Below are 23,911 nucleotides of genomic sequence, written 5' to 3'. Positions count from 1 at the left end.
TTCATAGCCCAAGTGTATACTGGGTCTGACTCTGCCAGCCCAGCGCTGGGAAAGGGCCAAAAACTCTTCCCCTGGGGCAGCCAAGCTGGTCATTTCTGCCTGAGAGCCCCAAGTGCTGTACAGCAGCGCCCTCTGCTGGTGGAGCAGGACAAGACACCCACAGCTGGTGTCTCCATGGCCTGGCCCAGAATTTCAGATTTCATGACACTGCCTAGAAGGGAACCCATTTCTACCTTTCAAAAGATGTATGTGTGTGTGGGAGGGGGGGGAGGGGGGGCGGGGGGTATGTGTGAGTGGGGGAGGGGGTGGAATTGAAGCATGGACCTACCCAAGGTGCCCAGTGAGGCAGCAGCAGCCCTAGAAGCAGAGCCCAGGCACCCAGCGGCTGCTTTGCCTCTCACTCCAGCATCATTTGCTTCTGTTTCTTTCCTTTAAAAAAAGTTTGTGTTTTTTTTTTTATTTCAGAGAGGAAGGGAGAGAGAGAGATAGAAACATCAGTGATGAGAGAGAATCATTGATTGGCTGCCTCCTGCATGCCCCACACTGGGGATCGAGCCCAAAACCCAGGCATGTACCCTGACTGGGAATCAAGCCATGACCTCCTAGTTCATAGGTTGATGCTCAACCACTGAGCCGCACTGGCCGGGTTCTGTTTGTTTCTTAACTTGGAGTGTCAAATTGAATGGATGCTGGGCCAAATACAACTGAATATGCTCTAAATAGACTTTCTCAAAGAATTGTCAATTAAGGCAGGCATGCAGCCCCAAATGAGAAGCTCAAATAGCACCTTGAAAATCATCATATACTTTCCTTCCCCTGGGACTCAGGAAAGGGACCTTAGAGCCCCCATTGTCTAAGGTCAGTGCAGGGGCAACGAGGTCTTGACCTTGGCTGACAGGTCTGGAGAGGCCTCTTTGCAAGGCCTGAAGGGGGTAGAAGGTGGCCCCGAGAAAGGCAAGAGGAGGGAGCGCAGTCTCCCTCGGGTGTGCCTCTCGGGCAGCCTCAGGGCGCACATTCGGAATGGAGCGCAGTGGCTCACTCTGGAAAGGAGCCATCCTTCCTCTCAGCTCCAGCTCATTAGCAGGACAAGCAGCAGCTTTCTGGGCTCAGGATTCCATCCCGGGGTTGCCAGGTCACTGACTGACAGCTCAGAACCTTCCCAATGGGTCCCATGCTGACGATCTGCCTGGCACCCATTAAGGGGTCCGCCAGAAGAGGAGAACTTGGAGAACTGGCGGACTTCCCACCTACGCACTCCTTCCAACTGTCAACTGATAAAAAGGGCCACTCTTTGGAGACCCTTCATTTCTGGAGACCCTTCATTTCTTTTTCTTTTTCTTTTTTTAAAATATATTTTATTGATTTTTTACAGAGAGGAAGGGAGAGGGATAGAGAGTTAGAAACATCGATCAGCTGCCTCCTGCACACTCCCTACTGGGGATGTGCCCGCAACCAAGGTACATGTCCTTGACCGGAATCGAACCTGGGACCTTTGAGTCCGCAGGCTGACGCTCTATCCACTGAGCCAAACCGGTTCGGGCCCCTTCATTTCTTATAACTGTCTCAGCACATACCCCAGCAAGGCAGGGCAGAGCCTGGGCATCAGTGATGACCCCCGCCCCCGCCCCCGCCCCATCACCTCCCCAGCAGGCCTCTCAGCCCTTTTAGGAGCAGCCTCAGTGGTCGCATTCTGTCTTTCTGTGTATGCAGGAGGCCTGGCTGGCTGCTGCTACATGACAGCCCGGAAGATGTGTCATGCATGTGCCAGTGGGAAAAGAGCAGGCCCAGCACAGGCCCCTTCCTCCAGACCATACCCCTCACCATTCTCTACAACTCTGGGTGCCAGGGCGGGTCCCCGCTGGAGACTAGCAGGACAGTGGAGGACATCAAGTCATGCTCCTCAGAGGGAGTGCAGGGAGCTCCCATTGGGCCAAAGCACCTTCCTCTGGCCAGGCCACCAGGTCATGTACCCCCAGCGGGCAGGGACCTCCAGCCGGGGCCTAGCTGGGGGCAGCTCCTGTCTACAGAGAGAGTTTGAGGGGTAGAGGATCACCCCTCTTCCAGGGTGGCCCAGGGTGGACAGTGTAGGCTGAGCCTGGGCCTGCAGGGAGCTGGGCCCCTGGAGAACTTACCTGAAAGTTAGGTATGACCCTGGACCTCCAGGAACTTCCATGCTCTTACATTTCCACCTGACCAGCGTGCTGTCAGCTGTGCCCCTTCTGCAGGGAACAAGAGCAATAAGCATCACTGCCCAAAGTTGGGGCGGGGAAGAGAACCCACGGCTGGCTGGGATCAGCACCATTGGCACAGGCCTGGGGGAATGTGAGCACCCAGCAAGCGCCATTTCAGGAGGGGGAGCTGGATAGGAAAGTAGGGGGAGGATGAGAGGTGTGGGGAGAGTTCAGAGGGAACAAGAGCAAGCTCTAGTTTGTCCCTAGAATTGCCCATCTCACATCGTCCTGACTGATAGGGTCTCACAACCTCATGAGCCTTGGGTCTCCTCATGTCTGTTTCACAAGTGAACACAGTCAGGGATCTACCAGAGAAGCAGAACCGCAGGAGACACAGGCACACCTCATTTTGTTGCGCTTCAGCGTGTTGCGTCTTTTACACACTGAAGGCAACCCCTTCCACCAGCAAAAATGTTGACTCATTTTATTGCTGTGGCCTGGAACCAGACCTGCAATATCTCCAGGGTGTGTGTGTAGATGTGTATTGTGGGGACTGGCTGGGCAAGTCACTACATTCCACAGGGGGAGTGTCTTCTATCTCAGGGAAATCTCCTTTGCTCTTGAGGCCTTTTGACTGATTAGATGAAGCCCAAGATGATCAAGGGTAAGCTCCTTCCTTAAAGTCAACTGGTTGTAGATTAAACCACATCTACAAAATACCTTCCCAGCAACACCTATATTAGTGTTTGATTGAATCACCGGGGACTGTCACCCAGCCAAGGTGACACACAACACTGACCATCAGTGGGGTGATCCCGGTGCTAGCTCACAGCTGCTGGGAGGAGGGAGTGGGGCCGTGCGTAAAGCCCGCAGCACAGACTTCGGCTTGAGGATATCCTTGGCAAGGCAGCTCCATTGCTTGTCTGGAGCAGGCAGGTAGAGAGGCAGGGGTGTGTGTAGGGGTAGGGTGGGGGGGGGGGAGGTTTTAGGAAATGTTTCAGACAAGGTGGCAGAACGGTTTGGAGCCTGCTTGTCTGTACCAGGTAGGAGTTGGCCCAGAGAGGTGGAGGGTGAGCGGGCCCCATGGATTCTGGGACCTGCAAGGCACAGTGTGCTGTCTGTCCACCCAAACCCACACCCAAGCAGCTGTCAAAGGAAATTTCCAGACTAGCCTCACCCCTCCTTAAGGCCTGGCCAGGGACAGGCTGAGAGTTTTCAGGGTCTGGAAACTCCCACCGGGCCAGCGTGCTCTCAGCAGGGGCTGTGCGCCTCCTGCAGGGCCTTCAGTCTGGGTGTGGGCTCTCCTGGACTCTCCACGGTGACAGCCAGGTCTTTGGGAAGAAACTCAGCTGTTCGCACCCAGCTAAGCCTACAACTCAGGGGTGACAACTTTCATCTAATTTGGGCCAGTTTTCTGAAAGATTCAAGTCTGTATGTCACTCACACATTATATACACTAAACAGGCACTTTCCTACCTAGGAATGGGATCAGGATAGCACCACCTCATGAGGAGCAGGCCCAGCCCAGTGAGTGGGCCTGGTTTAAGTGCGCAGGAACTGGGGGCCATTAGTCACAATATTTATTTAGAGCTGTCTTGGAGCCTACCCCGGACTGGGTGCTTTCCACACGTTATTTCGGTGTTTCATGAATAGATAGGTTCCTGAAACCTGGAGGCTGTGGGAAGATGTGGTGAGCAGCCTGGGGTGGCGTCCCTAACCTCTAAAATGGCTGGAACATTGCGTGTCCTGTGTTTTTTTTATAGCGAAACTACCCCTGGCTTTCAACCAACTCAAGAAGTCTGGTTTAGTTGGACATTTAGAATTACTTCAGTGCTGTTTTAGCTTAAAAGAGGATGAGTCTTCCTGACCTTCATATAGCATCCTGCCCTCCCTCTTGTAATGAACTTTGCAAAAACGTCCCTGAATTCCTCCCAGTGTCCCACGCGATGTGAACAATTACAGGCGCCTGCGGACACCATTGCCTCAAGGCACCCAGGTCCTGAAGTTGCAAGGGAGAGGTCCGCGGGAGAAGGTGGGACTCAGGGAGTCGCCCGGGGCCTTGGCATCTCCCCTGGGGTGCGCGGTGCCCGCCTGCCTGCTGCGCCTTTAAGGTCCGCTGGGGGCGTGCTGTGGGCGCCCGGGACTGGAGGCCAGGCTGGGCGTCGCCGCCGGCGCTGGGAGCTCTGCTGTCCTCCTCCTCCTCCTCCTCCACTACCTCCTCCTCCTCCCTCCTCCGAGCGCCCCTCCCGCGGGCCACGCCCCTCACACATTGAATGGGCACCGACCCGGCCCGGGCGGGCGCATTGCCGCGGCCCCGGCCATGGGCAGCTTCCAGCTGGAAGACTTTGCGGCGGGCTGGATCGGAGGTGAGCCCACCATGGATGGGAGGGGCCCCCAAGAGGTGTGTGCGCTTTAGGGAGACCCCCGGGTCCGAGAGACAGAAAAGAGGCGAGCCGGGAGCCGCGTGGGCTGAGTTTACACCCCGGGCCGGACCAGGGGTGCTCTTGTGCCTGCGGGTCCTGCCTGCGGGTCCTGCCCGCGCCGCGCGCGCCACCTGCTGCGGGGAGAGCCCGCCGCCCGCGCTCGGGATCTTGAGTTCTCCACGGGCTGCCCGCCTGAACTCCGCAAGCCTCAGGGAGGTTCACCTGAGCTCACTGAGGTTCACCTGAGCTCCCGAGTTGCCTCCAAGCTAGGATCCGCGGAGCTTGGTCCGGTAATGATTAAGCCGACAGCCAATGGAGCGTCTCGGCGCGTGCACACCCTTTGGTGGCCCGGGGCGCACCTGAATTTGGGGACGCGGCTCGAAGGAACTTGTGGGTGAGGGTGGCGCTTGGCCTCTGGCCCTGCGCAGAATGGGAAGCCCCACTGCGTGATCAGGCTGGTCCTAGGGGTGCCCCGGCTGGAGGGAGCAGATAGTTGGAACCCCTCCCCTCTTCAGCCGCTGCCAACTGTCAGAGCCCCCCTCCTGGCCCTGTGGTCCCTTGTACCCCTGCAGGAGCCGAGCTCTGCTGGGCCTGAGATGGGTTTGCTTGCTCAGGAGGTTCATCCATTTCCTTCTCCATTCTGCTCTTCCCCATAGGTCAGTCCCTCCATTTCTCAGGTGTAAGTGGGAATAGGGGGGAAGGTTTGAGGGACTTACTGTAAAATATCTCCCTTGTGGTCCCATCTAAGAGGACCATCGGCAAAGGGATGTTGGCAAATGCAGCCCCTCCCCAAAGACAAAATAAAATATTGAGGTGCTGAGGCAGAGGATATGGTGTGTTTGTGCCCCCCCCCCCCCCAGCATTCTAGGTATGGAGGAGACCAGGAGATTTGTGGGAAACAGAGAAGGGGGGGAGCGGGCAACAGGCCAGATAGCATCCCAGGTCCTTCCCCTTCTGGCACCCCCTTCCCACCTAGCAGGCATCTACACTGCCCCCCACAGATGGCTGCAGGGCATCTGCTTCTCACAGTCCTGAGCAGAGGTGGCTCCTTTCAGGGTGGGCAATTCTAAGCTGACACTGGCTCTCTCGGGTTGGCTGAGACCTGCCTCTCCTAATTTTCCCACTCGGGGGGGCTGCACCTGGAGGCCCTCTTTAGACAGCCCTCCAGCCATTCCTAGGGAAAGGATTCCCTCCGCTGCTTCCCTCGCAGCCAGACAACTTCAGCAGGGCTGCTGGAGGCTTGGTGTAGAAACCCCCTGGAGCAGGGGTCCTCAAACTACAGCCCGCGGGCCACATGCGGCCCACCGAAAACATTTATCCGGCCCGCCGGGTGTTTTTGCCGCAGCTGCCTGTTGCTTAGCAGCCGACTAGTTTTTTTTTAAAACTATAGTCCGGCCCTCCAATGGTCTGAGGGACAGTGAACTGGCCCCCTGTTTAAAAAGTTTGAGGACCCCTGCGCCTGGAGGCTAAAGCTGTCAGAGGAGCTCCAAGACTCTGATGACACGGAGACCCTCCCCAGTGTACACAGCAAGTAGTGGAGTGCCCTTTATTCTGTAAATGTGCGTATTTTGTTGATGTTAACTTTTTTTCTGCTTCCATGAAATGGTGAGTGTAGTAACAGTGACTGCTTAGTGGGTACCAGGTGCTAAGTGCTCTGTGTATATTTTAAAAATAACTTTCAGGTTATTTTACATATCATAAAATTCACCCATTTCAAGTGTACGATTCAGTGATTGTTAATAACTTCACCAAGTTGTGAAACCATTACCATAAATTAGTTTGGGAACATTTTCATCCCGTGTAAGATCCTTATACCCATTTACAGTTAAACCCCATCCCCTCCTTTACCCTCTGGGCAGCCACAAACCTACTTTCTGGCTCTATAAATTAGTCTTTTCTGGACACCTTATATTAATGGAACCAAAAATATGTGGTCTCTTGTGTCTGTTTATGTATATTTCTTTATAATTCCAACTAGAGGCCCGATGCACAAAAATTTGTGCAAGAGCAGGCCTTCCTTCCTCCGGCTGCCGGCACTGGCTTCCCTCTGGCACCCGGGACCCAGGTTTCCCTCCTCCGGCCTCCAGCAGGCACCAGGACCTGGGCTGGCTTCCCTCCAGCCCTGGCTTCATCAGGAAGGACATCCGGAAGACCAGCCCTGGCTTCATCAGGAAGGACATCTGGAAGATGTATGGTCTAATTAGCATATTACCCTTTTATTATTATAGATGAGGTAGCTACGATTATTACATCCCCATTTTACAGATGAGGACACACAGAGAAATTCAGTGGCTTTCCCAAGGCCCTCCTGTGGGCCATTTTAACCCCTGTGCCCAGGCAGTCTGGCATCAGGGCCATTTTAACCCCTGTGCTTGTCTGTGCTGCATCCTTCACATTTTGTTTGAAATTGTATTGGTCTGTAGAGTCCCACGGCCTGATAGTCTGAAATTGTATTGGTCTGTAGAGTCCCACGGCCTGATAGTCTGATTTCTTATATTGCATCCCTGCTCTCAGATGGGCCAGCTAAATGAACAGGGAGATGCTGGCCCAGGGCTGGATCTGGGGCGTGGTCCTGAGTGATGCCCATAGTGAAGGATGCACTCACTGGGGTAGGGAGCAGCCGGAGCCTGAGGACCAGACTCCTTCCTTACCTGCTGGGAAGGGTTCATGTGGAGTGAATGTTCCAGCTCCCAGCTGTCCATCACCTTTCTGCTTCTGCCCAATTCTGTGGGAAGCAGAGGCTGTGAAGGGTCGGGAGGTTCTAGACAAGAGCTGGTTTCTTTCCCTGTAAATATCTCATATTTTAGTACCGCTTTCCTACCTTACCTGGTGAGCAGACACACTTTCTTCCTCATCACTGTGATGAAGAATTTGTCTTAGAAAAATGGCTCCTGTTTCAATCTCATCGCCACTGACTTCTCCAATAAGGGCTGCTTAATCTACATGACCTCAGAGTAACCTTCCCTCCAAAATGGTTCCAGTCTTGTGAATGTGTATGGGTAGGCATTTTCCTGTGAAAAGACCCAGAGTATCCGTCACCTTTTCAAAGAGGCCTTCTCTAAAAATAAAATAATAAAATCAATAGCAGCAGCATCTCTTTTTGAATGTCCTGTAAGTGCTAGGCTCTCTGCTGGCACTTACATTCATAACCTCGTTGTACTCTTACAGTGGGGCTGTGAAGTAGGTGCTAATATTATTTCCACCTACACAGCTTAAGTTAAGTAACCTGCAGGTAACTGAAAAGTCTCTAGGTTTTCTCTTCATATCCTCCCCCTTTTTTGAGATGAATTTACAGAACATAAAATTAGCCGTTTTAGAGTGTGCGATTCAGTGGCATCTAGTACATTCACGGTGCCCTGTAACCATCACCTCTATCTAGTTCCAGAGCATTTTCCTCATGCCCAACGAAGTCCCTGGACCCATGTGCCACTCCTGTCTCCCCTCCCCCAAGCCTTGGCAATTGCCAGTCTGCTTTCTGTCTCTATGGATTTACCTATTCTGGATAATTCATATAAATGGAATCAGTCTCGCCTCTTCATTTTCATCATGTTTTCAACGTTCATCCACACTGTGACCTGTATCAGCACTTCATTCCTAGTGAGATCTAATAACATCCCATTGGATGGGTAGACCACATTTTGTTTATCCGTTCATCCAGTGATGGGCAATTGGGCTGTTTCCACCTGCTGCCCGTTGTGGATAGTGCTGCTACGAGCATGTGTGCACATGTACTTGTTTGAGTGCCTGTTTTCATTTCTTCTGGATATTTGCCTAGGAATGGAATTGCTGGGTCATTTGGTAATTCAATACTTAACTTTTTGAGGAACTGCCGCACTGTTTTCCACAGTGGCTGCACCATTTTATATTTCTTTTTTATTTTTATTTAAGTTTTATTTTTTAAAACATATTTTTATTGATTTCAGAGAGGAAGGGAGAGGGAGAGAGATAGATACATCAATAATGAGAGAGAATCACTGATCAATCAGCTGCCTCCTGCATGTCCCCACTGGGGATCGAGCCCGCAACCCGGGCATGTGGGTATCGAACCCGTGACCTCCTGGTTTATAGGCCGACGCTCAACCACTGAGCCACGCCGGCAAGGCATGCACCATTTTATATTTCCACCAGCAATGTGTGAGAGTTCTAATTTCCTCATATCCTCGATGACACTTGCTTTCCTCTTCTTTGGTTTAAATGGTAGCTGTCCTAGTGGGTGTGGAGGGGGATCTCGCTGTGGTTCTGATGTGCACTTCCCTAATGACTAATGATGTGGAGCATCTTTTCCTGTACTTGTTAGTCATTTGCATCTCTTCTTTGGAGAAATGTTTCTTCAAGTCGTTTGCCCATTTTCTTTTTAAGGTGTAAGAGTTCTTTACATATTCTGGATACTAGGTTCTTATCAACATATGATTTGTAAATATTTCCCCCCATTCTGTAGGTTGACTTCATTTTCTTAATAGTATCCTTTGATGCACAAAAGTTTAAAATGTTTATGATGTTCAATTTATCTATTTTTTTTCATTTGTTACTTGTGCCTTTGGTGTCATATCTAAGAATCTACTATAAATCTAAGGTCATGAAGATTTCCCCCTGAGTTTTAGTATGTGGCTTTTATAGTTTTAAGGTTTCCATGTAGGTCTGTGTTCTATTTTGAGTTAATCTTGTATATGGTAGGAGCGAGTGTGTGTAACTTCATTCTTTTGCATGTAAATACCCAGTTATCCCAGCACCTTCACCGCCCTTTGTGGGGGGTGGGGAGGGTGCGCTTGTTTCTTAGGGCAGAACCAGGTTTTACTCCACTTTTTCTCTGCCTTCCTCCATGCCTTGGCCAGTGCCTAGCACATGGCGAGGCCTCTCTGGTGAGTGGGCATTGCTAGAATAAGTGAATGTAAGTGCCTGAGCCCTCTGTCCTATCCCAAGAGCCAGCAAGTGCAAGTGCAGGCTGAGTGACCCGGTATTCTTCTTCCATCCACAGGTGCAGCCAGTGTCATTGTCGGCTACCCTCTGGACACGGTCAAGGTACGATGGCCCTGTTCATCATTACCTGTTGGAAAGGGCCTGGAGTGAGTCTGCCTGCTGTGTCTGATCCCGTCTCCAGCCTACGGCAGGCTCTCTGTGCCAGTTCGTGGGGGTGTGGTGCCAGGAGGCCTGGTTTGGAATGGCTCTACCCTCATTGCTTGGCAGTGATTTTGTTTTGACGAATGTCTCGTTTCTGCCTCTAGGTTCTCATGAGCTGTGGGGGTGGGGGACGGCACTGGCGAGAGTCCTGTAAGCCCCTGGGGACTAAGGAACCAGGAAAGACTTCAAGTGTGACTTGGCCTCTGAGCCCCAAATGTAAGGCTGGGTTCTAGGTGATGAGAAATGGGCACTGAGCTGGGGACACTGCGTGGGGCGTACCTGGGAAAGACCGGCACGGCCAGTTTGCTGACACACCAGGTTTCTGACAGCAGCTACGGATCTGAAGCCAGGACAGGGAGGTCGGCACTCAGCCCTCGGAGGCCTTGGGTGTCAGGGTAGGACTCTGGACCTGGGCTGGGAAGGGGAAGCCGTTATGAGCTGAGGGAGCTCACGTGGTGTGAGGACTCTGGAGCCAGCAGGGCCATCTGGCATGGGGTCACTCAGCCCCTAGATCAGGGGTGGGCAAACTTTTTGACTCGAGGGCCACAATGGGTTCTTAAACTGGACTGGAGGGCCGGAACAAAAGCATGGATGGAGTGTTTGTGTGAACTAATATAAATTCAAAGTAAACATCATTACATAAAAGGGTACGGTCTTTTTTTTTTTTTTAAGTTTTATTCATTTCAAACGGCCGGATCCGGCCCGCGGGCCGTAGTTTGCCCATGGCTGCCCTAGATCCACAGATGTAGAAGCTGGCTCAGAGCGGGGAGGGCTGGCCTCAGGTCACACAGCAAGGAGTGAGCTACTACAAGAAGCACTTGTTAAAAAAAATATTTTTTATTGATTTCAGAGAGAGAGAGAGAGATAGAAACATCAACAATGAGAGAGAACCATTGATTGGATGCCTCCTGCAAGCCCCACACTGGGGATAGAGCCTGCGACCCAGGCATGTGCCCTGACCAGGAATAGGACCATGGCCTCCTGGTTCATAGGTCAATGCTCAACCACTAGCAATGCCGGCCGGGCAGGAGCATTTTTTTTTTTAAAACAAAAAGCCAAGTTTATTTGCTCATTTCTTGCGTTTGAAGTACTCCTTGATGACACCCTGAGCCTGAGACTCTTTGCCATAGTCCTTAACCACCACGCAGCTGCAACCAACCACTTTACGGTGTTTCCCTCTCTGTCGACTTTACAGAGGCCACCATTCCCCTAGTTTCTTGTCGTCAACCTTAATTAGGGTGATTTGGTGTCAGCACAAAGAGCCTCCCCCAACTGGACGTAATAGGCTCATCACAGCTGGATGCAAGTACAAAGGGGGGCTTGGCCCTTGTCTGAGGCTTTGGCAGCTTCGAGAATTCCGCGCTAGGCCATGGTGGGTGAGGGCGGTCTTCAGCACCTCTTGCAGAGCAGTATTAACGTCCATTACACCCCCAGCAGCCATGCCTTCCTCGGCCATGGCAGTGGGTTATGGGTAGAGCCGAATCTTGAACGCACCCAAGTCTCCGCCTCTGCGTAACTCCGCGGTGACAGGGGAAGAGGAGCATTTTTTGACTCCACTCCCACCCCTGCCACCTGTCCCCAGAGGTGAGCAGGACTCGGAGCCATACTCTGGGAGCATGGCCACAAACAGTGACATCCAGATCTAAATATAAAGCTCTGCTCGGGTCACACACAAAGAGGAGCCTCGAGGCCCTTCTCACAGGGCTGCTGCCCCTCCGCTCCCCCATCCCCTCCCTGTGTGACAGTGGCCCTCCTAGGTCAGAGCTCAGGCCTGTTCCCTTTGGATGGGAGGTTCGTCTACTTGTCTTACATAGTGGAGGATACTTCTTGGCTCCTCGTGTTCCTCATTCGGGCTCTGCCTTCTGCTCACACAGCAACCACTTTGTGTGGGCGCCGTGGGGATGGCAAGGCATTGGTGTTGGACCAAGCAAGTGCAAGCCCTGCCCTGCGGGCCTTCCAGCCGCACTCCTAATGCAGGTGCGCTCGGCGTCTCCTGGGAGAGTGTCCTTGCCCCGGGCTGGCCAGGGGTGGGTGGGCCTTGTTGGAGCCTCCATCCCCCCTTGCATAGGCAGGTCTGGCCACGTGTCACCTGAAAAGGCTGGAGCTCTCCTTCTCTCTTCACTCTGTCCCCTGAGCATCTGGAGGGGACCCTTTCTGATTCGTAAAAGCCAGTGTCTGCTCAGCCTGAGAACCACCCTGCTGGGTGCAGCCTGGTGATGCCAGCTTACATGGCCAGCCTCTGGGTCCAGCCCAGGGGGGTGTCCCAGGGCCATTTCTCCCCAGAACATCCTCCTCCTTCTTTCCTCTGGCTGACATTTTCTCTAGATTCCCTTCCACTGACAAAGGTCTGGGCAGAGCTTCAGAGTCAGAATGGCCCTAGTCCAGTCCAGCCTCCCTACCTACTCTCCTGGGACCAGGGCACAGCACTTAATCTCCCTGAGCCTTGGTGCCCTCATCTGTGAAATGGGCAGAAAGCACTGAGGGTAGAGCAATGAGTGGGCCATACGCTGGGATGTGTCTCAAGCCCCAGACTGGCCCATGGGAGAGCCAAGCTAGGAGACCTACCTGGGTGCTGAGTTGGGTCAAAGTTTCCTTGCCCTGCCTGCAGCTTCCTTGTCACTGCTGTTTGATGACAGTGGGGCTGGGGCCAGGATTCTCACCTGGCTCCTGGCACAGCGGGTACATTTACGGTTTATGCTGATGCAGTGTTTACCAGGGCAAGGGAACCTACAACCGAGGTACATGCCCTTGACCAGGAATCAAACCCAAGACCCTTCGGTCTAAGGGCTGATGCCCTAACTACTGAGCAAAACCGGCCAGGGCAAGAAGTATTGTAATGGGGAATTATAGGCCACACATCTTAAAAGAAGTAGAACCCTCTGAGACCAGGATAGAGGGCGCCCTGGGCACTTTCATGGGCTTATTCAGACCCTCTGTGCCCTCATGATGCCCCTGGTCACCATGGCCAGCCCCCATTAGAGGACACCACACCTTCCACATCAGACAGTGCAGAGGGGCCAGAAGCAAGGGCCCACTTGGCTCCAGGACAAGAGGGCAGTAGGAGACGAGGCGTGCAAACAAACCCTCGGTAAACAGGCAAACAAATGTCACCATGGCAACATTGAACTCAGACCAAAAAGATGAGCAGGTCCTGGAGGAAGAGCCTTTGGGGTAAGAACAGAGGTGGAAAGTTCTGGAGGCAGGAAAAACCGATGCTTCAGGGAATGTGCTGTACATGGTGGGGCGGAGGCAGGGGATGGAGGAAATGGCAGGGTGGGGTGCGAGGTAGGTTTGGGCGCTCATCCAGGCCTCCTGGGTGCTGACTAAACACATAGAGTCTATTCTAAGTTGATAGGAGGCCCCTGGACAGCCATAAGCAGCAGTGACACAATTCATCAGACCATCAGAGATCAGTCTGACTGTGTCAGGAGTGAGGGAGAGCAGGGGCCATGGAGGGGCCAGGCCATCACGCCGGTGAGAGGTGAAGGGCTCTGGAGGTGAGCGGAACAGGTCACTTCCCGGGAATATTGGGAGGGCAGAGTGACAGACAGAGCCACAACACCAGTTAGCTTTTTGTACCCGAGGCAGAGATCAGACGTCCCCCAACAAGCATCGTGTTTGTTCAACAAACTGACCTTTGTTCTTCTCTTGGACTAGGAGAAGGTCTGCATGGGACGCTCAGAGGAGGACAGGGCCAGCCTGTCCAGGACCGAGCCCAGCCCTCCCTCCTGCCGGGGTCACTTTGGGCAGGGCCTTCCTTCCTGCTGGGGGCCCCAGTGCTGGACGCTCAGCACCTCTCCCTGGCCTCACCCCCTTGCCTCTCTCTGCAGACTCGCCTGCAGGCCGGCGTGGGCTATGGGAACACCCTCAGCTGCATCCGCATGGTGTACAGGAAGGAGAGTGTAAGTGCCCCTTGGGCGGGCGGGCGCTGGAGCCACCCCCACCAGGGCCTCCCACAGAATGGGGTGAAGCCCAGCCAGGCCTGGGGACGTGGCCACAGCCCTGCCACCGGCAGGTTGGGTGGAGGCCCGCCTGTTCCCGCTCATCACATTTAGCTCCATTTTCCCTGATCAGCTCACACCACCTAACCCTGCCACCTAGTGTGATGCTATGAGAGAAAAAACCTGGTTTTGTATAACTGCTTTGGAGAGATTCACCACAGTGTGGAAAATTCCTGCAAGAAACAGGGTGACCTGTCAGGTTTTCAAAACCGAGTGAGTGGCTGGCACCATGTGCTCACAGGCTTCCTTTCATCCAGCGCTGGGGCCAGGCGCTCCGCCATCATACGCCCACGGCTGGCTTGAACCACAGCTCGAGGCCCTGGGACCCAAGATCTTTGTTTGCAAACGGGGAAAGGCTGAATAATGTTTTGTAGAAGATGCATCAGGTGCCCTTCTTGAGAATTATCGGATGCTTTAGGGAGACTATCTAAGGCCTCTTTTGGGGGGATTTAAAATAAACTGTAAAATTTAGGATGACATGACCTGTTGATTTAAAGCAATGGCCAGGTGTTAGCCCCATGCCAGTCCCAGGCTTGTCTTCGAGTCACCAGAAATGTGGCCCCATTGTTGACCACTGTCCCCCTGGGACGTGGCCTGGATCTCTCTGATAGGCTGCTTTAGAACTGGGCGAGTCCTACCAACCTGGTACTAACTGTTCCAGGGTAATGCGCAATCCCTCAGTGCCCGGGAAGCGGTTGTTGATTCTCCCTGTTGGCACATGTCCCCCACGTGTCTGCCAGCCAGTGTCAGCTCCATGGTTTCTGTGGGGACCATGGATGTTCCTCTGAGACACAGCAGCTCAGGGCTTAGCAATGACCCAGGTGACCTGAGGAAGAGGGGAAGCAGGGCATGTGTGTGTGTGTGTGTGTGTGTGTGTGTGTGTGCTGCATGTGTGAGCAAACGTGCATGTGTGAGGTGTCCTATCTCTGGCACATAAGGTGCAGGCACACGTTTGGGATTAGCAGGTCTGCATGAGGCCTGAGTTTGTGCGACAGCTTCCAGGATTTTCACCTTGGGCGTGGGGTGGGGCTCAGATGCCGCCCTGACTCCTCCAAGGCTGTGGGATTTCCCGTGTCTACAGAGCATCTGTGCTGTTCACCAAGCTTACAGTCTGAAGGACCTTCTCCGCAGCCTCCAGTGTCCTGCCTGTGTGCAGAAGCCTTTCTATGCTGTTTCTCCCGGGGCTCTTTCCTTGAGCTCTTCTTCCGAGAGACACCCCTGCTCAGGGGCACCCATCTGCAGGCTGGCCCAGGTGTCCCTGGGGGCTGTGGCACCTCTTCTTAGTCCCTCACCACAGCATAGCACATTATAGTTTCACTAGAGGCCCGGTGCATGAAATTCGTGCATTTGGGGGGGAGTCCCCACAGCCCAGCCTGCACCCTCCCCAATTCGGGACCCCTTGGGGGATGTCTGACCCCCAGGGATCAGGCCTAAACCAGCAGTCGGACATCCCTTTCACAATCCTGGACCACTGGCTCCTAATCACCTGCCTGCCTGCCTGATTGCCCCTAACTGCCTCCCCTGCCAGCCTGATCTCCCCTTACTGCCTCTGCGTGCTGGCCTGATTGCCCCTAACTGCCCCCCCTGCTGGCCTGGTTGCCCCTAACTGCCCCCCCACCCCGCCAGCCTGATCACTCCTAACTCCCCCCCCCCCGCCAGGCTGGTCACCCCCAAATGCCCCCCTCTGCCGGCCTGGTTGCCCCTCATGCCCCCCCCCCGCCAGCTTGGTTGCCCCACACAGCCTGCTGTTCAGTCGTTTGGTCGTCCCTTACTAACCCCCCTGCTGGCCTGGTCGTAGGCAGCCATCTTTGTGAGGGTGTGACAGTCAATTTGCATATTATCTCTTTATTATATGGGATTTGTCCATCCAGATTCACCCCTCCCCCACTCCGCCCCCAGACCCTGAACTCAGGGAAGCTTTCCTTCTTATTGGCCCCAGGGCTGGCACATGTGTGGCAAGTGCCCAGAGAAAGCTTTTGTGGGAGTGGCAATGAGGAGGGTGTGTGTGATGCTTGGCAAGCCCACTTACCCACTAGGGCTCCACAGACCCCCTCGGACACAGCCTAAGACAACTGCCACTCCCTTCCTGTCACAGCATCCGGGGCAAATACTGGTTACAGGCCCAGGACACACCCTCTGTCAACAAGACTTTACGCAGAAGCCGGTTTCTCCTCAGGGCAGGAATGTCCTCACATCCATCTCCTTTCACATCTGCATCTGCCTGTGTCCTCTTCACTGGCACATGGATTTATGTCTCCCCACCAGCCTGCGGGAGGGCAGGTCTGTGCCCAGGACAGTGTGGGGAGCTTGGCACCGCCTGCAGTTCTCACGCTTCCTCTCCCGGTTTCCCCACAGGTTTTCGGCTTCTTCAAGGGCATGTCCTTCCCCCTGGCCAGCATCGCCGTGTACAACTCGGTGGTGTTTGGGGTCTTCAGTAACACGCAGAGGATCCTCAGCCAGCTCCACAGCAGGGAGCCTGAGGCCAGCCCGCCCCGTACCCTGTCAGACCTGCTCCTGGCCAGCATGGTGGCCGGCGTGGTGTCCGTCGGACTGGGCACGCCTGTGGACCTCATCAAGATCCGCCTGCAGATGCAAACACAGGCATTTCGGGAAAGTAAGAGGCCAGGGAGGGGCCTGGTGTCTGGGCACCTGGGACCCCCTCCTCATTTGCCAGATTTGGGGTATGGGGATAACATCCTTTCTATTGAGCAGGGCATCTATGTGCTCATGTAATAGTCTGTCATTATTATTCCTTTACCTAGATAGGTACTCTCACTGGTTACGTATTTACCATGTGCTGGGCATGCTGGGAGCTCTGCTTGTGTTCTCTTAATTCGTCTTTATGGCCATTCTGTGAGGCAGATGCTGTTACCCTTTCCATTTACAGAGGAGAAAACTGAGGCTCCCAGAGGTCAAGGCACTAATTCAGGGACACAATTAATCTCTGTGAGTGAGGACCAGCTACGCAATTTGCAGCGCCCAGTGAAAAGGGAAAATGTGGGATCCTTGTTCAAAATCATTAAGAATTGAAAAAGGGTAACAGCAGAGCAGGAAGCCAGGCACGGGGCCTAGGTCTCCAAGCCACACCTGCCCACGTACCTGTGCCTCGCACCGGGACAGGCCGCAGGGGCGTGAAGGGGACTGCTCCTCTCCTCGGCCCTGACACCCCAGTGAAAGCTTCGTCTCTCGGTGCGCCCTGTGGCCACTCCTGCACCTGTCACTTCCTCCTGCTGAGAGGCTCCCGCATCTTCTCCTGGGAGTGGTTCAGACCAAGGAGGAGGGAGGGTACCAGGAGGCACTTCCTGTGCTGAGGAGAAGGTGCCGGATCTAGAAGGATGAGCTGGGGGTCTTAGAAGACAAATTTCAGCACCTTGGAGTTTGGATCTTGGCTCTGATTTCACTCTGTCTCCTCAGGGAAGACACTGCCCCTTCCTAGGCCTCAGCCTCCTGCTCTGTATAACGGGAGGGCTGGATTCGTGACCCTTCCTGTCACCTCAGGCATCCAACGGGGCTAACTGCCCCCGTGGAGAAGACCCCTCTCCCCGGCAGCCTGCTGCGTGTGACCACAGACTGAGCTCCCAGAGCTGGCGCAGGAGCAGCCCAGCCAGCGGGTCTGCTGCGGCAGCCCAGGCGCCTTGATTCAGCCTGCGCTCCCTGCCCAGCGGGAGGGTGTCCGGGGCTGGCCTTGAACTGTTCCTCAGGAACCCTTGAGGCCAGAGGGAGAAAACTCAGACTCACTGGGACCAGGGAGGTCACAGAAGTGAGCGGAGAATGAAACCCTCTTCCCCTGGTTGCTACCCCACAGCCCTCCTGGCCTACGTTTCATTTTTCCTCTTTCCATTGAACACGGACACAGACGTCCTGCCCTTCCCACATCGCTCTGCCGTTAGAAAGGCAGTGGTGGAAGCACGTGCATCAGCTTGCGCACATCCTATCCGAGGGAGTGGCTAGATCCTGCTGACAGTGGCCACGGGGCCTGGATCTTTTGATTTTTAAGAGACAGCAGAAAGCTAGATTTATCTGTGGGGTCTTTCAATGGGAAATTATTAGATAATTCAATTAAAAACAAAGCCAAACACAACAGGACACCGCACAGCCCAAAGCACAGTGCAGGCGGGGGCTGGCTGCAAGTTGTGGTCGCTGCTCTGGGTCAGGCCCTCTCTGCGTGGTGACTGGGCTGAGGTGGGTGTTTCCAGCAGCCTTGAACAGGGCCTGTGACCCCTGAATTGCCCATGCACTTCCTGGGTGGTGACACTGAGCCATGGGAGACTACGCCCATGTGCCAAAGCCAAGTGCCAGAAGCCTCCGGCTTCTCTGCAGCTCAGGTCACTGCTTGACAGATTTGCAAATATAAAGCCAGTGGTTCTACTAAAGCCTGATTGTCCATTGGTGGTGACCCGTGGCTGAAAATGCACAGCATGGACTATAGAGGGAGAAGATGCCCATCCTCCCAAATGCAATCCCTGGGTTCTTTTTCTAAAATGTATTTTAATTGATTTCAGAGAGGAAGGGAGAGAGAGAGGAACATCAATGAAAAGAGAGAAATCATTGATTGGCGGCCTCCTACACACCCCCTACTGGGGATCGAGCCAGCAACCCAGGCATGTGCCCTGACCGGAAATTGAACCGTGACCTCCTGGTTCATAGGCTGATGCTCAACCACTGAGCTATACCATCTGGGCTACAATCACTGTTAACACACATTTCCTTTTCCTTTTCTATACAGATAGATTAAATATTTTAGGAGGTTATACTCATATTACCTAGGCAGTTTCATATTCTGTTTTTAGCTCAACATTATAACAAATATTTTTGTTATTAAAATAGCATATAAATTACTTTAAAATAGATGGATAATATTTTTAAAGGATGTGCAATATTCCATCAAATAGACACGCGCATTCAAAGACACACACACACACACACACACACACACACTCTGAGAAGGCTGATGCGTGTGGTCACAATTTAGTTTCTGGAGATAGACTACCTGCTTCTAATTCTCTGCCAGTGTCAAGAAACTTTGGACACCTCACCTAACATGGCCAAGCCTCAGGTTACTCATTTGCAAAGCAGGCATAATAGCAACTATTTTGCATCCGGGATGGAATGGGATAATGTTATACATGAAGGTCCTAACGCACTGAAAAGTCGAAACCAGTGCTAGCTATGATTTAGTAAGCTTATTATTTAACAGTCATTCTAGTGATGAACATTTAGGTGGTTTACAGTTTTTCCTCTTCTAACAATAGTGATGTTGTCAGCAAACTTTTCCATAAAGAATTGCCTTTATTTAGGATTACTTCCCTAAATGTGTGGGCTCTTTGATTCCTGAGAGGGTCAAAGGCTATGGTCATTTTTAAGATTCGTGGTACATGTGAAATTGGTATACAGAAGGGCTTTGCCAGCTTACATTTGGGGTTGCTGGAGGTCAGAGAGAGTTTCCATTGGCACTGACTGCCATTGCGTCCAGAACAGCAGTATCCCTCATAAACTCTTCCTCCTGGGCCTCTGCCACTTGGCAAACAAGGAAGAGCTGGCCTGAGTTCAGTGGGACGTGGCCTTGACAGCGGGCACCTGCAAAGGGACCCTCCCTTTTAGAGTCATCATTACCCTTTGCACAGTCATGAGCCCCACGGGGAGCCCTGCTGGCCAAGTCCCAGCCTGGAGGCCGATGGCCAACAGCACTCATTCCTCTCCCATCTGATCTGTGTTTTCAGTAAGAGCCTAATCAATATGCAGATCAGAAAGCCCTCAATACCACCAGAGGGCAGATTTGGGGGGTTAGAAGAGGCCTGGGCATTAACTCCGTGCTGGCCATCCCGGTGACTTCCCCAGGCCCAGCAGGAGGCACAGGGCTGACTGCCACACCTGTTGGAGTTCACTCTGACTCGTTCATTCACTGGTATTTCCAGTCCCTGCTCTGAGCCAAACACAGCAGGTAAATCAGAGGCATCAGGCCACAGCCCCTGCCTTCAGGAAGTGCAGTCTGGTGGGAAGTCAGATGTATAGAATGAGCAGGGCCCGTCGAGGACACTAGAACCTTGGAGCCTGGCGCTGTAGATCAGGAGGCTCCAGAGAGGACGTGGCTGTTGACCAGGTCTTTGAATACTGGCTAGGATTTAGAGACGGGGTATGGACTAGGAGAGGTGTTTCAGCCTCAGGCACAGTGTAGAGAAAGAGTCGGTGGCAGGAAAGGCAGGCACGTGGTGGGTCGTGGGAGCCTTGGTTAGTGTGGACGTGCAGTGCAGGGAGGGGAAGATGCGGGTGAGTTGTGAAGAGTGTGGCTCTCTTAGCTGAGGATGGGCTCAGGTGCGGGGCAGCAGGCATCGATGATGTAGAACCAACCAGCCATGCAGGAGAGAAGAAAGTGTCAACAATGGCCCAGGGATTTCAAAGTTGGGTGACTGTTGAGTGGAACCTCCCACATTGGGAATTAAATGGCAAATGACGTGTGTGAGACAGTGCTTGGCGTAGAGGAGGTGATCAATACGTGCTTATCGCCGCTGCTTGGGAACTGGCTGGCAGGCAGGCTTGAGGGAGGGCGTGATGAGTTTGGCTTGGCTCACGTGTGAGGTGCCTGTGGGACCACAGCTGGAATGTCAGACATAGAAGTGACAGGCACAGCCATGACATCAGGTACCAATGTCAAGGCAAGCTGCAAAAAAGCAGAGGATGGACATCCATGAGAAAACAGTAAAAAAATTTGGGAAGGAGCAGAGAGCTGTAATGACACTAACGTACCTTCAGTGATTAAGTCATCATAGCTGTGAATAGGCACTGTCATTCTCTTATTTGCAGGCGGGGAAACTGAGGCTCAGGTTAGGTGGCTCTCCTGCTCACTCAGTTGTTTCAGGTGGGACAGGGCATTTCCCGGGCCACCCAGCTCCGCAGCAGGGGAAACAGAGGCCCGAGAGACTCCTGTCAGCAGCGTCGGGCAGCAGAGAGAAGGGATTGCTGAAGTAGGGGTGACACTGGGCACAGAGACCAAGGGGTGGAGAAGGAAGAAGGCTTTCTTTCCAAGTTGGGAGAGGACAAGGAAAGAGGCATTTCAGAGAAAATTCTGAGGGCAAGGGGAAGGAAGGGAAGGTGCTGGCCTCTACCATGTTCAAGGTAATGTGCATAGAATAAAGGGGGCAGCGTGTGACCAGGATTGGAGGAGGAAAGGGTCCTGGTCTCTGGGCGTGTCAAGAGGAGCCCAGCTGGGCTGCGGGGTCAGAGAAGAGAGGTCAGTGCGGAGGCGGATCCGGACGAGGTCGTCCACTGCACCCAGAACACAAAGCCTGTGTGAGCCCAGGAATCCCCACGCTGACCACTGGGGTGAAAGCACTTCTCCAGTTTCCCCGCATCTTCAGCAGTGTCTGTCTGGGAAGATCACCAGCTGTGCCTCAGAGCCCTCCATACATCAGTTGGTCTCTTTGGCAGCGTGGTTTTATTGCTGCTATAAAGATGTGTGACTGCCAAGATAAACAACTCTTCCCTACGCAGGTTGGCCTTGGGAGGAGCAGCCTTCTGATACAATGGGTTTTCCAATACTTTGCTAGTGCAGGGCAGGACTTACTGATGCTAACTTTCCCAAAGGGAAGCCTATGTGGGAAGGCAGGAGCCCTCAGAGCACGACAAGGGGCACAAAAAGTGGAGACAAGCCAGGACCACACAGCCTAGGCCAGTGATGGCGAACCTTTTGAGCTCGGCGTGTCAGCATTTTAAAAAACCCTAACTTAACTCTGGTGCCGTGTCACATCTAGAAAATTTTTGATATTTGCAACCATAGTAAAACAAAGACTTACATTTTTGATATTTATTTTATATATTTAAATGACATTTAACAAAGAAAAATCAACCAAAAAATGAGTTCGCGTGTCACCTCTGACACGCGTGTCGTAGGTTCGCCATCACTGGCCTAGGCCTCCTTCTAACACAGGCTCTGGCTGCTATTAGGAAGTGAGGGCGGGAGCAGTGGCAGCCCAGAAGTGGACGGAGGGGGATTGTGGACAGGCCATGCATTTAGTCATGTCGTTCCACAGGAGTCCTTGAATTCTGGTCAGTTTGATTGAGTCTTTTTCAAACTGTGGCCCCACAAAGCTACCAGAGATTAACAAAGGTGACCGCAACAGAACACACCATTGTGAAGTAACGTATGTTGGTGACACATCTATTTGTTCTTTGAATCAATTGACAAGAGCAAGTATTGTCCTGATTTCTGGACTTGACATTAGTATTGGTAGTTCTTGGCCTCGTGCGGGAATTCACAATCTTTCCCAGCAGCCTTGGCAGCATGCCACAGCTGCCTCAGGTTGGCAGGTCCAGCATTTCCGGAATCCTGAGTCACAGCAGGACAGGGTCATAAAATTAGGAATGATAGCAATTTGCCTCGAGGAAAGAACATTTGCACAACATGCGTTTTAGTAAAGTGCCTTTGCCAACATTTGCCCTTGGTTTTCACAAAAACCAAATGATGTGGACAGGCCACTTCTTCTTCCCCTTTTATAAATGATGAGGAAGCTGAGGCCCCATGTGGATTTCTTTGCACCAGGTTGTACAGTAAATGGCACTGATTCACAAAGCAAATCCTGGATGCTCCCAATTCAGGGTTCTTTCCACTAAACTGTCTGCATACCTTGGACCCTTCAGATCATGGGGACACTGCTGGACTCTTTGGAACCAGGAACTAGGCAAGAGTTTGCCAGTTGGTAATATCCTGGGGAAACGAACGAGGGGTTACACAGCCTGCTCCAGCCCCAACCACAGCGGTAACACCCAGCCTGACTCCTGGAGGAGGCGCATGCATATTACTGGGTGCCTCCAAGCATCTGAGACTACGCAGTCGCTGGGACCATGATTTGGATATTTCTTTCTTTCCTTTCTTCCTTCCTTCCTCCCTTCCTCCCTTCCTTCCTTCCTTCCTTCCTTCCTTCCTTCCTTCCTTCCTTCCTTCCTTCCTTCCTTCCTTCCTTATTTCTTTATTGTTGAGGGTATTACAGATGTCCCCCATCCCCCCCTTAACCCCCATCCGCCCATCTCCCAACTCATCCCACCCCAGCCCTTCACTGCACTATTGTCTGTGTCCATGGGTAAAGCATATGTACAGTGTAAGTTCTTTGTGGGCCTTAAATGCAAGTACGTGTGTGTGAGGGGGGTCTAGCCATCTACCAAGTAATTCCCATGACTAATCTCTTCCTGTCCCCTCCCCTTTCCTCTGAGATCTGTCAATCTGTTGCATGCTTCCATGTCTCTGGACCTATTTATTCCTTAGTTTATTTTTTTCATTAGATTCCACATATGAGTGAGACCATGTGATATTTGTCTTCTTCTGACTGGCTTATTTCACTAGCATAATGCTCTCCAAGTCCATCCAGCTGTCACAAAGGGTAAGAGATCCTTCTTTTTTACAACTGCATAGTATTATAGTATTTCATGGTATAAATGTGCCACATGTTTTTTTCTTAATCCTCACTCAAGGATATTTTTTCCATTGATTTTTAGAGAGAGAGTAGAAGGCAGGGAGGGAAGAGAGAGAGACATTGAAGTGAGAGAGAGACATTGAGTGGTTGTCTTCTGCACACACCCAACCAGAGCCAGGAAATGAACCTGCAACCCAGGTACATGCCCTTGGCTGGGAATCGAACTCAGTAGGTGCTCAGACCAACTTCTACCACTGAGCCACACTAGCCAGGACTATACCACAGCTTTTGTAACCCACTCATCTACTGATGGGACTTGAGCTGTTTCCAGATCTTAGCTGTTGTAAATAATGCTGCTATAAACATAGTGGTGCATATATTCTTTCTGATTGGTGTTTTGGGATTCTTAGGATATATTCCCAGAAGTGGGAGCATTGGGTTAAATGGAAGTTCTATTTTAAACTGTTTTTTAGAAATATCCATACTGTTTCCCACAGTGGCTGCACCAGTCTGCATTTTGACCAGCAATGTACTAGGGTTCCCTTTTTCTCATATCCATGCCAACATTTGTTGTTTGTTGATTTATTGATGGTAGCCATTCTGGCAGGGCTGAGGTAGTACCTCATTATTGTTCTAATTTGCATCTCTCTGATGATTAGTGATGTTGAGCACTTTTTCATATGTCTTTTGTATGTCCTCTTTGGAGAAGTGTCTGTTCAGATCTTCTAGCCATTTTTTAATTGGATTGTTTGTTTTATTTTGGTTGAGTTGTATGAGTTCCATATATAATTTGG

The 23,911-nt window shown here is 52.4% G+C and overlaps 1 protein-coding gene and 1 pseudogene across 6 annotated transcripts in view; one reads left to right on the top strand and one right to left on the bottom strand.

Annotated features, from left to right (window-relative positions):
- Positions 1–4,410: 4,410 nt before the first annotated feature.
- The window catches only part of SLC25A48 (solute carrier family 25 member 48), a 41,363-nt gene continuing 21,862 nt past the window's right edge, over positions 4,411–23,911 (top strand). For 3 of the 6 annotated variants that reach the window (XM_023752145.1, XM_006086562.3, XM_014453891.2), the window contains exons 1-5: positions 4,417–4,537; positions 9,570–9,613; positions 11,587–11,689; positions 13,543–13,614; positions 16,069–16,327. In XM_023752145.1, the coding sequence (XP_023607913.1) occupies positions 4,445–4,537; positions 9,570–9,613; positions 11,587–11,689; positions 13,543–13,614; positions 16,069–16,327 (571 nt within the window). In that variant the 5' untranslated portion in view covers positions 4,417–4,444. Of the gene's footprint in view, positions 4,538–9,569; positions 9,614–11,586; positions 11,690–12,364; positions 13,210–13,542; positions 13,615–16,068; positions 16,328–23,911 lie in introns of those variants that run through there. The other 3 variants (XM_023752146.1, XM_006086563.3, XM_023752147.1) reach the window with 2 other exon arrangements.
- LOC102423256 lies at positions 10,740–11,258 on the bottom strand (annotated as a pseudogene).

This window comes from Myotis lucifugus, unplaced genomic scaffold (assembly GCF_000147115.1).
Source record: "Myotis lucifugus unplaced genomic scaffold, Myoluc2.0 scaffold_28, whole genome shotgun sequence".
Taxonomy (NCBI): Eukaryota; Metazoa; Chordata; class Mammalia; order Chiroptera; family Vespertilionidae; genus Myotis; species Myotis lucifugus.
This window is presented reverse-complemented; position numbering and strand designations above follow the sequence as displayed.